The 13,385-nt window shown below is 47.1% G+C and overlaps 1 protein-coding gene across 4 annotated transcripts in view; it reads right to left on the bottom strand.

Annotated features, from left to right (window-relative positions):
- The window catches only part of ME3 (malic enzyme 3), a 213,701-nt gene extending 200,649 nt beyond the window's left edge, over positions 1–13,052 (bottom strand). Inside the window, exons 1-2 of one of the 4 annotated variants that reach the window (XM_044943418.2) lie at positions 12,753–13,052; positions 12,257–12,454 (exon numbers count right to left, since the gene is read on the bottom strand). In XM_044943418.2, the coding sequence (XP_044799353.2) occupies positions 12,257–12,439 (183 nt within the window). In that variant the 5' untranslated portion in view covers positions 12,440–12,454; positions 12,753–13,052. The remainder of the gene's footprint in view (positions 1–12,256; positions 12,455–12,752) is intronic. The other 3 variants (XM_044943417.2, XM_025286189.3, XM_044943416.2) reach the window with 3 other exon arrangements.
- Positions 13,053–13,385: the final 333 nt, after the last annotated feature.

Here is a 13,385-nt window from a genome sequence, read left to right as displayed (position 1 = left end):
ACTGACTGCTGTCTTTCATCACCAGAATCCTTTAATCTGTTGCTAATTATAGCAGGTCTAAACCTAGGGTCTTTAAAGTAGCCTCAAAGATGAGAATATATAATCTGGTCGTAAATGTGTTATTCTTTAGATGAAATGAAATCTGGCATTGCATCAGAGCAGAAAACTCTCTTGAATAAATGGATTCGTGAAATTTATATGACCAAAATAAAAGATTTCTCTTGGTTTCCAAAATCCTCCAAGCCCCATGGAGGGATCTAAATATGATTATATTGTCACCATCTTTTTAGTCATGTCCGACTCTTTGTGACCCCTATGGACTGTAGCCCATCAGGCTCCTCTTTCCATGGAATTCTCCAGGCCAGGATACTGGAGTGGGTAGCCTTTCCCTTCTCCAAGGGATCTTCCCAACCCAGGGGTGGATCCTGCATTGCAGGTGGATTCTTTACCAGCTGAGACACAAGGGAAGCCTTTTTAGAAGAGACAGCAGATGGGCTTGTATATTAGTCTTGACCAGAGTGGTTTCTGATGTCTTCAGGAGGGAATGTGAAAGTGATTCGCATAACTAATTTTTATCGAGAGTATATTATGAAGAAGGCATCGTGCTGGCCACACTGTGTTGATGACGGGGTCCTGGCTCTGAGGACAACATTCAGGTGGAGACAGACACATGCATTGTAAGTGTTTATTGAACCCGATATAGAAGGACTTCCCAGGTGGCTCAGTGGTAAAGAATCCGCCTGCCAATGCAGGAGACATGGCTTTGATCCCTGGGTTGGGAAGATCTCCTGGAGCAGGAAGTGGCAACCCACTCCAGTATTTTTCCCTGGAAAATTCCATACACAGAGGAGCCTGGTGGACTGCAGTCTATGGGGTCGCAAAGAGTTGGACATAGCTCACCATACACACACACACACAATGTAGAAAAGAGCCAGGACTATATAAGCTAAATCTCAGAGAAGCGTGCAGGGTGAATGAGTCACTTGCATGGGTCATTATCAAGGAAAGCAGCAAGGCCGAGGCAGCCCTTGCGAGCTGAGCTGAAGTATGTCGAATATTTGATAAATGGACCCAATGTGAATGGCGTTCCCAGGGGCTGAACAACCCAAAAGTGAGGGAAAGAGCAAAATCAAAAGGCACGTCCATAGTCCCTGGAGATGTATCATTAACTCTACTTGTAGAATTAGAGGTTTCATAAAATGATTTCACTCTCTGAAAATGGATCCCCTCATAAAGTATGGGTCTACTGCTCAATTTCTGCACATTCAATCACAAAAGGTGGCTCTTCTCAGGGAAAAAGTCCTCTCTCACATGCTTTGATCTAGACAGCTTCTCCTCCACCACCTTCATCTGCCAACTCCTCCTCTTCACGGTGTCGGTTCTGACAGCGCAGCCAGAGAAGTGTTCACACCCCTCTCCCCAGCTCCCATAGCACTGGTACAGATGCTTCTCATCACATGGACCTTCTGAACGGAAACTGTCTGCTTACAAACTGCTGCCTACCCCCACCCTCTTACATGTAAGCTCCCTGAAGGCAAGTGTGTTCACCACCGAGGTTCCCCTGCCTAAAATACAATAGGGACTCAGCAAATCTTTAATGAATAAATTTAATAAATAAACAAATGAGTCGTGGGAGAATTACACAAATTTAGAGGGTGACAAGAAGGCATCCAGCGATCTTTCAAATTCCCTCCAAGATTCTGATTCTGACAGAGCCAGTAGGTATGAGCATAGCCCATCAGAGGGCCACAGCAGGGAATGCCTCGCCAACCCGCTTAGTAGAGTCAATTCTATGGTTTTTCCAGTAGTCATGTATGGATGCGAGAGTTGGACCATAAAGAAGGCTGAGCATGCAAGAATTGATGCTTTCAAACTGTGGTGTTGGAGAAGACTCTTGAGAGTCCCTTGGACTGCAAGGAGATCCAACCAGTCAATCCTAAAGGAAATCAGTCCTGAATGTTCATTGGAAGGACTGATGCTGAAACTCCAATACTTTGGCCACCTGATGCAAAGAGCTGACTCACTGGAAAAGACCCTGATGCTGGGAAAGATTGAAGGTGGGAGGAGAAGGGTGCAGCATAGAATGATGGTTAGCATCACTGACTCAATGGACATGAATTTGAGCAGACTCCAGGAGACAGTGAAGGACAGAGGAGCCTGGTAGGCTGCTATCCATGGGGTCACGAAGAGTCAGATGCAACTTAGCGACTAAATAACAACAACAAAATTAAACGAGTCAATACAAACCCTGGCACAATGTATATCCAAAAAATCCTGGCTCTTATCATTATGACTTGGGTTCCTTCCACAAGGCATTCTACTATTGAAAGAAATTCAGTATAATCTTGGTTGGAATCTTCAACACTCCCTTCAGAAGCCAGAGAAAGGAGTGGGAACCGTCTACTGTGAATGAAGACCAGCGCCACTGAAGTCGTGAGGGAACTCGGCAGCCTTTGCCTCATGGGAAAAGTCACTGCACAGCTCAACAACCCAGAGGATGCGACCTTGTACGGATGCTGGCTCCTCCTACTGTTTCCTGAAAGACCAAAGCAAACTAAAGGATCCAGTAGGGTCTGCCTCCTCCAGAGCTCCACCCCACAGGGGACTGTGTTCCAGGACCATTATGCTACGGGCTTTGTAGACTGCTCCCAAACAATGATACAGAATCCAGACAAAACGCTTTAAAAAAAAAAAAAATTCTCAAGTTGCTAATCATTCAACTCTATCCCTTCCTGTCCCTCTGGCTTTCAATATCACTTTTAAAAGCAACTGCAGCTTTGATTTTCTTTATTCAGCTTCCTCAAAAGCTGATGATCTTTCCACCAAAACTCCCTCTCCTCAAATGACTTGAGTACATTTTACTTCTACTGTGTCCTTTTGGTAGGAACTCTGTTTTCACCAGGCTGCCAGGCAACCATTTGGGTACAGAATGAATGCGTGCTTTTAACCACTGACCCTGGCACCCCCAATCATAGGCTATCCCTCAGATTTTCATCACACAGTCATAGAGCATCTTTTGTGCTCTGCATCAGAGAGGCACTGGGCCACCACCCCAGAGGATTTCCCAATGTACTTTCTACACATCAAAGTGAAGGTCTGGAAGCTGACTATAACCACGTCTTTGCAAACAAAAGTGCTGTACACCAGTGACCCCTCTGCAATAGCCACAAGAATCAAAAGGCCTCCCCACAGTCCCTCACTATAAGACTGGTATTTGGAAAGAAGAGAATAGATGATGAAAGAAATCTTTGGTAGAAATGACACAAATGCAAACTAAAATAAAGCCATAGTCCCCAGAGTCTCCAAAGGCCCAAGCAGATCAAGAGACACTAGAAACAGAGGCTGGAGATGAGCCCTGTGGAGCCCTCCACAGAAACTCTATATAAGAGTTCAGATTTAGACTGACTTTGATGCCATTTGGTCCATGTCTGAGCCAGACGACATGTATTTCTGTGTGGGATCTGCCCCCCAGTGCTGCTGCTTACAGACTCTAGTTACTGTTGTTTATGACTGTTTTTAGAACAGGTGGCAGGTTCCCCGTTAACATTTTATTACATAAATCTAAACATATTGCCTCTAGAAGATAACTGATTATACATGCAAGCAAATCTTGAAATAGGACTACTTGGAAGGGATTTCTGGGCTTCCCTGGTAGCTCAGATGGTAAAGAATCTGCCCGCAACGCAGGAGACCCGGATTTGATCCCTGGGTCAGAAAGATCCTCTTGAGAAGGGAATGGCAACCCACTCCAGTATTCTTGCCCGGAGAATTCCATAGACAGAGTAGACTGACTACAGTCTACAGACTACAGTCCATGGGATCACAAAGAGTCAGACATGACTGAATGACTAACATACACACACACACACACACACACACACACACACACACACACAGATTTCTATAGGATTAGAATGCCACCTTTGTGTTACAGATAGGTCAACTTCCAAAAGTTGGTCCAAATGTTATTTACTTGGCTCTAGAAACTCAATTTCCAAAGAAACTGTAGCCTAAAATTGAAAAGACAATGGACCATTAAAGAAAATTATATAAAGAGGAAATAAATCTCACATAATTCCATTGCCCTAACATGATCATTTTTACACATTTAGTTCCAAGTTTTTTTACAGAGCTACATCTTTTTACAGTAATGCACATGGGTATAGATTCCATTTAGTATCTTGCATTAAGCATTCATAAACATAAGTCAATACTTCTGAAATCTTCATAAAGATCAAATGTTAATCTCACACATAATATACTATCTTTGGAGGACAATTCAACTATTTATAACAATGCATTTATAAGAAAAGACTTTCCAGCCACCTCTGGTTTCAAGACACCACCTGTGTCTCCTAAATAGAGTTTCTTTTTTTCCCAGGCTTGGTTTAATGCTGGTGAACCTGGAAATAACAAAGGGTGAACATGTGTGTTGTGCTTCCCCAGTCTTCATGGTAAGTGGACCTCTGGGTACACTAAAGGGTTGATGTCAGACTAACCTACATTCCAGATGCAGGTGATCTTGGGCATATACACCCCACAGAGTAACAAACACTGGACCAAGAACTTTTCTAAGTACCTTGGATACATTGATGAATGAATAAGACAAAAACCTCTGTCTAAACCGAGCTTAGTGGGGATACACAAATGATAAACAAGAGACATGATAAGAAAATTAAACAGTATCTTTGCGACCCCATGGACTATAGCCCACCAGGCTCCTCGGTCTATGGAATTTTCCAGGCAAGAATACTGGAGTGGGTGGCCATTCCCTTCTCCAGGCGATCTTCCCAACCCAGGGATCAAACCCAAGTTTCCTGCATAGCAGGCAGATGCTTTACCATTCTGAGCCACCAGGGAAGCCAAATAGTATGTTGCTGCTGCTGCTAAGTCGCTTCAGTCGTGTCTGACTCTGTGCGACCCCATAGACAGTGGCCCACCAGGCTCCACCGTCCCTGGGATTCTCCAGGCAAGAACACTGAAGTGGGTTGCCATTTCTTTCTCCAATGCATAAAAGTGAAAAGTGAAAGTGAAGTCGCTCAGTCGTGTCCAACTCTTAGCGACCCCATGGACTGCAGCCCACCAGGCTCCTCCATCCATGGGATTTTCCAGGCAAGAGTACTGGAGTGGGGTGCCATTGCCTTCTCCGAAATAGTATGTTAGGAAGGATCAAATACTATGGAGGAAAAGTAGATCACATGAAGGGGACCAAGAAAGTTGAAAGGACTGTTTACAGCTTCCCATGGGTGGTCTGAGTAGGTCTCACTGAGAAAGTGAGAAGCCATGAAGAAGGTGAGGGAGTTAACCACGTGGCTATGCAGGGGCTGTGTGTTCTAGAAGAGGAATAACCAGGATAAAGAGCCCAAGTGGGAGCATGCTTGGAGTATCTGAGGCCTGCTTGGTTTGGGCAGTGAGACTGAGAAGTAGGAGAAGAGGTCAGAGAGGGTCAAATCACACAGGACATGGTAAGAACTTTGACTCTGCAGGGTTTTGAGCAGAGGAGTGATGTGATCAAACTTTGTTTTAAAAGGATCACACTGGCTGTTGTGGGGAAGATAAACAAAAGAAACAGAATGATACCAGCTAGGGTATCCTCAGATACGCAGATGACACCACCCTTATGGCAGAAAGTGAAGAAGAACTAAAGAGCCTCTTGATGAAAGTGCAAGAGGAGAGTGAAGAAGTTGGCTTAAAACTCAACATTCAGAAAACTAAGATCATGGCATCTGGTCCCATCATTTCATGGCAAATAGATGGGGAAGCAATGGAAACCGTGAGAGACTTTAGTTTTGGGGACTCCAAAGTCACTGCAGATGATGACTGCAGCCATGAAATTAAGATGCTTGCTCCTTGGAAGAAAAGCTATGACCAATCTAGACAGCATGTTAAAAAGCAGAGACATTACTTTGCCAACAAAGGTCTGTCTAGTCAAAGCTGTGGTTTTTCCAGTGGTCATGTATGGATGTGAGAGTTGGGCTATAAAGAAAGCTGAGCACCGAAGAATTGATGCTTTTGAACTGTGGCGTTGGAAAAGATGCTTGAAAGTCCCTTGGACTCCAAGGAGATCCAACCAGTTCATCCTAAAGGAAATCAGTCCTGAATATTCATTGGAAGGAATGATGCTGAAGCAGAAACTCCAATACTTTGGCCACCTAATGCAAAGAACTGACTCATTGGAAAAGACCCTGATGCTGGGAAAGATTGAAGGTGGGAGGAGAAGGGGGTGACGGAGGATGAGATGGTTAGCTGGCATCACCGACTCGATGGACATGAGTTTAAGTAGGCTCCAGGAGCTGGTGATGGACAGGAGGCCTGGTGTGCAGCAGTCAGTGGGGTCACAGAGTCGAACACGACTGAGCTAGTGAATTGACTGAACTGAAGCAGCTAGGGGGCGTTGTAATCATCCAGCAGAGAAATGGCAGCGCCTTAGGTCGGTGGGGGACCCGTGGTAAGAGCAGAGGCTGGATTCCAGATGTGGTCTGGAGACAAAGCAGCAGGACTACCCGGTGAATTGGACATGGGGTCTGAAAGAGAGTGGCCAAGGACCTGTGCAAGGTTTTAGCCTCTCAAAGTGTGGTTAACAGACAGAGAAGGAGATTGAAAGGAGCAGGACTAGAAGTTGGAAACCCATGAGAAGGCTTCTGCCTAATCTAGACACAAGATGATGAAAGTATGAACAAGGCTGCTTGTAGAGGAGATGTAGAGAAACTGATGGATTTTAAAGGTTGGGATAAAGCTGTTAGTAAGTCAAGTTAAAATTTCAGATAAGCATTTTGTAGCCCTTCCCCTAATATCCATTCATTCTTTCCTTAATGGTGTAGAATTTTTAGCAGGATATATGGGTGCCCAGCTAAAGATTATGTTTCCCTGGTTCTCCTGCAGCTATGACCAACTCTGGCCAATTGGATGTGAATGAAAGTGATATTTGCAACGTCCAAATTCTGCTAATTCCCTTGCACATTTGCTTCTGTATAGAATAAATGTTAGAGACGAGAGCAACCATCCCGGAGGATGAAATGGAAGATACACACTGAGGATGGCTGAGCAACAAACTCAAGCCACACATCAACGTGCTCATCATTGCCTACCCAGGCTTGTTTATGAGAGAAACATGCTTTTATCTTGTTTAAGCCTCTGAGTCAGGGGTTTGCTTTGTAAAAGTTGCCTAACTTTTAGCCCAATGAATGTAAGTTCTTTTAGCTGTTTCAAGCACAAAGCCCTAACACCAAATGTTATCAATCCCAGGAAGCCAGGACAGTGTTTGACAGGGAAGGATTTCATTCCAACCCGCCTCTGCTCATTTGTTCTTAAAATATCTGAACAGGGCTTGAGCTTCAATGCCCTGAGTCATTGCACAGGAGGCACATGTCCAGAACAAACTGCTGCTCATGGAACTGATGTTTACTGAATAATGCATTGCTTCTTTATTGAAGAAGCCCAACCCAACACCACATCAGAAGCAGAGGTCTCAAGAAGACGTATTATGTCATCTGCCTCTGAACAGAAAACAGCATCTCCAAGAAAGCTCAAATTCTCCATACAACCCAATCATCACTTCCTGATTGATCAATGAGCCAAGCGTGTGATGACAGACTCCCCCCAACCCAAAGGAGGCAAAATAAAGTTCTAAACTGGCACGGGACAAAAACATCCTTCAGTCAAAGGCAAAGCCTAATTGTGTGGGAGTCTAAGAAGTGACCACTGCATACAGAAGGGATGGAGCTGAAACCTGTGCACCCAGCACCGCAGCCCAGCCCCCCAGGGCTTCCATGCCCACTAATGTAAATGCATGTAGTCCATGTGGGAAGACGGTCCCCATGCCCTGCAATTTGAAGGGCCCACTGCATGAAATACACTGGTCCATTATCAGTGACTGGACCAAGCACCCTTCATTCATTCTTTCCCTGATCATCAAGCTCAAGAGACTAAAAAAAAAAAAAAAAAAAAAATGCAGAGAATCAACAGTTGACTCCCCTTCCCACCACGGCTATGGAGCATTCCATTAGACGGTTGTACTGTAAATTGCTAAGCCATTCACTGGTTAATGCACATCTGGGTTGTTTCCAGACTTGGGCTATCGTTCGTAAAGCTACTATAAGCAAACAAAAAGGAAAAACTGCAGAGAAGCAGGTGAAGGCTCAGTGGAAGCACATGACAAAAATCATTGCTGGCACGTGGGTCAAAGGAGGGGGTTGACCCAGCCTGGGAAATATCACACCCCTGCAGTGAAATGGCTTGAAGTCTGGGAAGATCAAGATCAAGTAGGTAGATTTCCTCCCAACGGGTTACTTGTAAACATGTCTCCAGGCAACGAGAGCATTGGGCTAAACTGTAAAGCCGTGACATTAAGGCTCGTAAAGTTGAGAGGAAAAGGGTTAGGACTCGGTTGAGATCATCCAAAGAGCAAATATTTATTGAGCATGTCAAGTCAGATGTAGAGAGTATCGTGTGACAAGACAGTCTCTGTCCTCATGGTGCTCGGGGTCTAGGGTGGAAGTCACACCACCAGCCATGACAGCAGGCAGCGCTCAGCACCAAAAGGAAACACACACGGCGTGAGAAGACAAACGGGCGGGGACTCGAGTCTAGTGTGGGGCGTGGGGACAGCACAGCCCTTCCCAAGAGGCTGGAGGTAAGCGGAGGCGGCAGTGCTGTGGGGGCGCACTTGCCACGCGAATAGGATGGAGGTGATTCCACCTACGAAGACAGCCTATGAAATGGGGTTGATCATTTCCTGCTTCATGTAGGTAAAATATTGCTGATACTCTGTAATGTGTAATCAAAGATTCACTCTGTTGCCACAATCATCTATATGGAGAACAGAAGAAGTCACTATGTAAATTTTAGAAGAAAGGCACAATATTGTTATCTTAAAAAAGGAAATAGAAATTTTGGTGAATCAGAAGATCTAGACCCCTGTAGGGAACTCAGAATCACCTAGTTCCAATTGTTCTCATCGTGAATATGTCTAAGTCAGTCAAAACCGATGTGAATGAGAACCGTCATTGTGATTCAGCGGACTGAAAATCAGACGGTGGGCATCTTCTGCCCACCTCTGCAACCACTGACAATCTCTGTGGCTTCCTTTCAAGCGAGAAATTGCTTGGCTTTCTCACCCTGTCTCTTCATCTGAAAATAAGAGGCTGGATGAAAACAACAGTCTTTCTGACAGCTGTCATTTTAAAATGACAGTCCACAGCGAAAGCTGGCACTTCACATGGTGACTTGGTATAATACTTATATTTATTAAATTTGAATGCATTTACTATTTCTTAATTCTATTGTAACCCATGTCTTTGAACTTAAAAAAAAAAAAAGCTGGTTAGATCCGCAAGATAATTCCATGTCTCATAGGTTGCGACTGGAAGTTTGAACAATTTCAGGCTAGGTCATAGCTAAGGGACTTTCCCACCCTGATTCTGGAACTTGTCAAAATGATCATCTAATATTTAGTGCCTTACAGTTTTCCAAAATGATTTCACAGGACTCCCCCGGGATCCTCACAGCAGTGGTGTGACATGGGCAGAGGGTCTAACGTGAGTCATCACAGATCACAGGGCGAGATTACGACAGCGCTGGGCCCAGACCCTGTGACTGCACAATGGCAGCGATGCCCGCCCTGTCCAGTAGCTCTTCTCTAGGAGAATTCCATCTCCTGATGACCCCCTGCCCTCAAGCTTCAGCTTAAACGCCTCACCCACAAAGCAGGAGGCAAAACCAGTGCACATGTTCCAAGAACGTAATGTTAGTCTTCATGGTCACGCCCTTGTTACAGCCTTCAGGAACTGCCCAGTGCCAGCCACAAATGCAGGAAACTTGGTCCCTGCCCTGGAGGAGCTCTGAGTCTAGCAGAAAAGAAATCCACCCACAGGACTGCCCACTAAGGATGTCTCCCTTTCGAAGCCACCCTTTTCTTGTTTTCTTAGTGATAACCTCAGTGGTTCTGTTGAACTCAGCAAGTCTCCCCATCTGGCTGCTGGAAAGTCACGCTTTCAAGCCTTCCCTGGAGACTGCCCGAGCACTGGACATCAGCAGGGCAGCGAGAGGGTGGCACCCCAGGAGGAAGTGTGGGGCAGTGCCCAGGCAGTGTTGCTTCCTCCGCTGTCTCCCTTCCCTCCCCAAGGGCAAATGGGGGAGGCCACAGGCTCTCTCAGCATCACCCCAGATACTCTTCTCAGCCCAGACTAGCACCAGCTGACTTCAAGGATATACAAAAACTCTTTAACTTCATGAAAAGGTCAGGTCCCTAGATTTATGAATAACGTCCCATTTATCCTACTTAGGAGAAAAAAAATTATATCAGGGACAAAGGACAAGGGCAAGAATGCTTTCAGGAAACCATAAGACATTCAAGTCCTCCTTTCATTTTTTTTAAAACTATTCATAAAAATTCAGTGCTAATTCGAATATGCTAGTCCTTCTAAAGCTATTAATGTTAAAACAATCGGAGTCAGTAGTGGGAATTTATTATTTTGCTTTCCAGCATCTACCCTTCCTCCCTCTGATGACAATACACAGATTTACTTGGGGTGGGGTGAGGACACTTCCCCTTTATTCTAAACCGGCTGGTATGGGTACCCCTAACTTGAACTCCATCTTTAAATTCAGGGGTGAACACTGACTGACTTAAGTCATAGTAGTCAGTTTGAGAGTAGAAGGGAGTCCAATTAGAGTCCATGGGACAGAAAGACTCCTTTTCTGAGCCTTCAGAGAAAGTGTCCTTTCTCTTCTACAGGCACCAGAAGCGAGTGCCTTTCAATCTCTGGATGGTGAGATGTGAGAACAGGAGACGGGGGCCTGTGGCAGCAATGGGGTGAGAGACTCTCCAGGATGGAATCTGAAGATGCAGCTGACAACGCAAGAGCCGAGCAGGCAGCTGGAGAACCTGCATCTGTAAGGATACGATCTGGACTGCTGAGTCAAACTTGCCTGCAGTGCTTTCTTCCTCTGGACATTCAGTTACAGAAAGCCTTTATTCGCTAGGCTAGTTTGAGTTTCCTAACACCTGCCAACAAAGTCGTAATTCGTAAAACACCTTACCTATTCCAAAGTAGTAATACACAAAGGATTTAGGGTTTCTTGGAGGTGGTGGGGGCGGGGGGGGGGGGAGGTGAGCAGGGATCATAGTGTGATGGGTGGAGGTTGAGAGAGAAATTTTCTTTCTTAGCTTCTTCTATTAATTCTGCAGGAAACGATACTTAGCATCTAGATAATTGTTCCTATTTCTCAAAAACACCTTTTCCACAACTATTTCCTCACTTGAATTTCACAATCCTGATTCAAGGAAATTGTGAAGAATTGTATCTTGCAGTAACTGCTTCTTTACCAAGCACTTTATATACTGTCAAAATCAAATTCAGTAAGTCATCTGATGGTCACAACAGCTGAATGTGGTAGGGATGGTGGGTCTGTCATAACATCCACTTTAAGCAGGAGAAAGTGGAACCTCAGAGAAATCAAATGAGAGGCCCAAGTTAATATAAGGCAGTGTTGGGAGACAGGCCTTAAACCCAGGTTTCTCGATTTTAACACCGATGATACTAAACTCCACTCCCAGAAACAAATGTGTGTGCTCTTAAGCACCGTGTCAGCAGTGGGCTGAATTTGACCCAAGCACCGGAGATCCAGACCCAGATTTCAGTGGCAGAATCAGAGCTAACCAGCTGATGACCTTGGTCAAGTTTCTTTTGTCTTGTTTTCTCATTTGTAAAGGGAAAGGTTTGAATTTGGATCTCTGAGGCCTTTTCAAGGTCTGAATGTTCCATAATTCTAGACTTTCTTGTCCCGGCTCAAATTAAAATTTTTCTTCTCAGAATAATGAGAACCTTAGCTGATATTTGTTTTCATTGCGTGTCAGGAATTGTGCTAAGAACGCTATCTCTGTTTTCTCTTTAAATCTCACATCACTCCCGACCCAAATGTTTCGCTTTTACAGATAAGGAAACCTGGATGGCCAGGTTCAATGAACTGCCCCAAATCAACAGAATCAGCAAGCATCAAGGCGAGATCTGACTCCAGGTCCGAATGGTTAAGAGGATCTCAACCCAGTCTATATTTGTTCGTGAAGAAATCAGGCTCCCGCATTATTGGTGACCTCTTTCCAAGCAGAAGAGGGGCGCTAAAAAGCCAAACCGAGTCACACCAAGCTTCCCCTGGAAGGGCGTCTGGGAGGATCCTCCCGGGGCCCCGGGGGCGGGGCGCCCATCCCGCCAGCCCCGGTTGAGCGGCTTGGGCCCTCCTACCCTCTCCCGGTTACCTTGTTGAGATGCGGGTTCCTGGTGACATCGTACCCCCGCTTCTTCAGCGGCACTGGGCGCGCCGGGCGGGCCTTGGAGCGGCAGCCTCGGGCGGGCGCGGGGGGCGCCCAGCTCCGGACAGCGCCGCAGGCCCGGCCGGGCCGGAGAGTCAGCCGTGCGCCGGTGCCCAGCGCGGCGCCCATGGTCCTGGCGCAGACCTGGCACGGGGAGACACCAAGGTCAGGGGGGCTTTCGGGCCAGCCAGGACCCGCGCGCGCCGGGGACGTGTGCGCGGGGAGAGGGCGGGGGTCCCGCAGGCGCTCAGGCGCCCCGCCTCCCCCGCGGCCACCCGCGCGGCTCTCGCGGCTCGGCGGCGGGATTCAGGCCTGGGCGAGCCAGACCGAAGCGAAAGCAAGCTCAGGAAGCAGATACGGTGCGGGCGGTAGCCCGCGCCTCGCCCGCCTCCATCCCCGCAGAGAAGCAGCTGCGACTGCGCGGCGAGGGGGGGTTCCAAACCTCCGAGTCCGCTCGATGGCGCGCCTCGGTCTCCCCAGCTTCTCCAGCCCACCTGTGCTGCGCCGGGAGCCGCTGTCTATGCGGCCTGGCTGCGGGGCAGGCGGGGCGAGACGCTGCGGGGCCGTTATTCCCCTCCTGCCAATGGCTGGACCGCGCCGGCGGCCTCGAGAGCGCGGAAGCGGGTGCGCCCTGCACTCAGAGTCTGCAAACCTCTGCGCGCCGTGCGGGGCTTCCCCGGGGGCGCCGCACAGCCGCGTGCGCGTGCCTCCGCGCTGATTATAAAGGAAGCTCAGGATGCTCTGCGAGCCGCTGTCTCTTGACAAGGCGAGCGCACAAAGCGTGCTCAGCGTTTAGGTATCAGTGGACCTGCTTAATAGCTCCAACATTTGGTGCAGGAGGCCCTTGGCTTCCCGGCAAGGAGTTAAAACCCTCAGGCACCCAGCTCTGCGCTGCATTGGGCTGCCAAGTATATAGCCATTAGCCTCACGTGGCACTATACCTTTAAACAAGCTACTTTAAATGGAATAATATTTAAACTCTAGTTCCTTAGGCACACTAGCCAGGTGTCACGAGCTCAAGAGCCACCTGTCCATAGTAGCTTTGGGCCTCACAGAGGAGCCTGGCAGGCTACAG

This window comes from Bubalus bubalis, chromosome 5 (assembly GCF_019923935.1).
Source record: "Bubalus bubalis isolate 160015118507 breed Murrah chromosome 5, NDDB_SH_1, whole genome shotgun sequence".
Taxonomy (NCBI): domain Eukaryota; kingdom Metazoa; phylum Chordata; class Mammalia; order Artiodactyla; family Bovidae; genus Bubalus; species Bubalus bubalis.
Note: the sequence above shows the minus strand (reverse complement) of the source record. Positions and strands in the feature narration are given on the sequence as shown.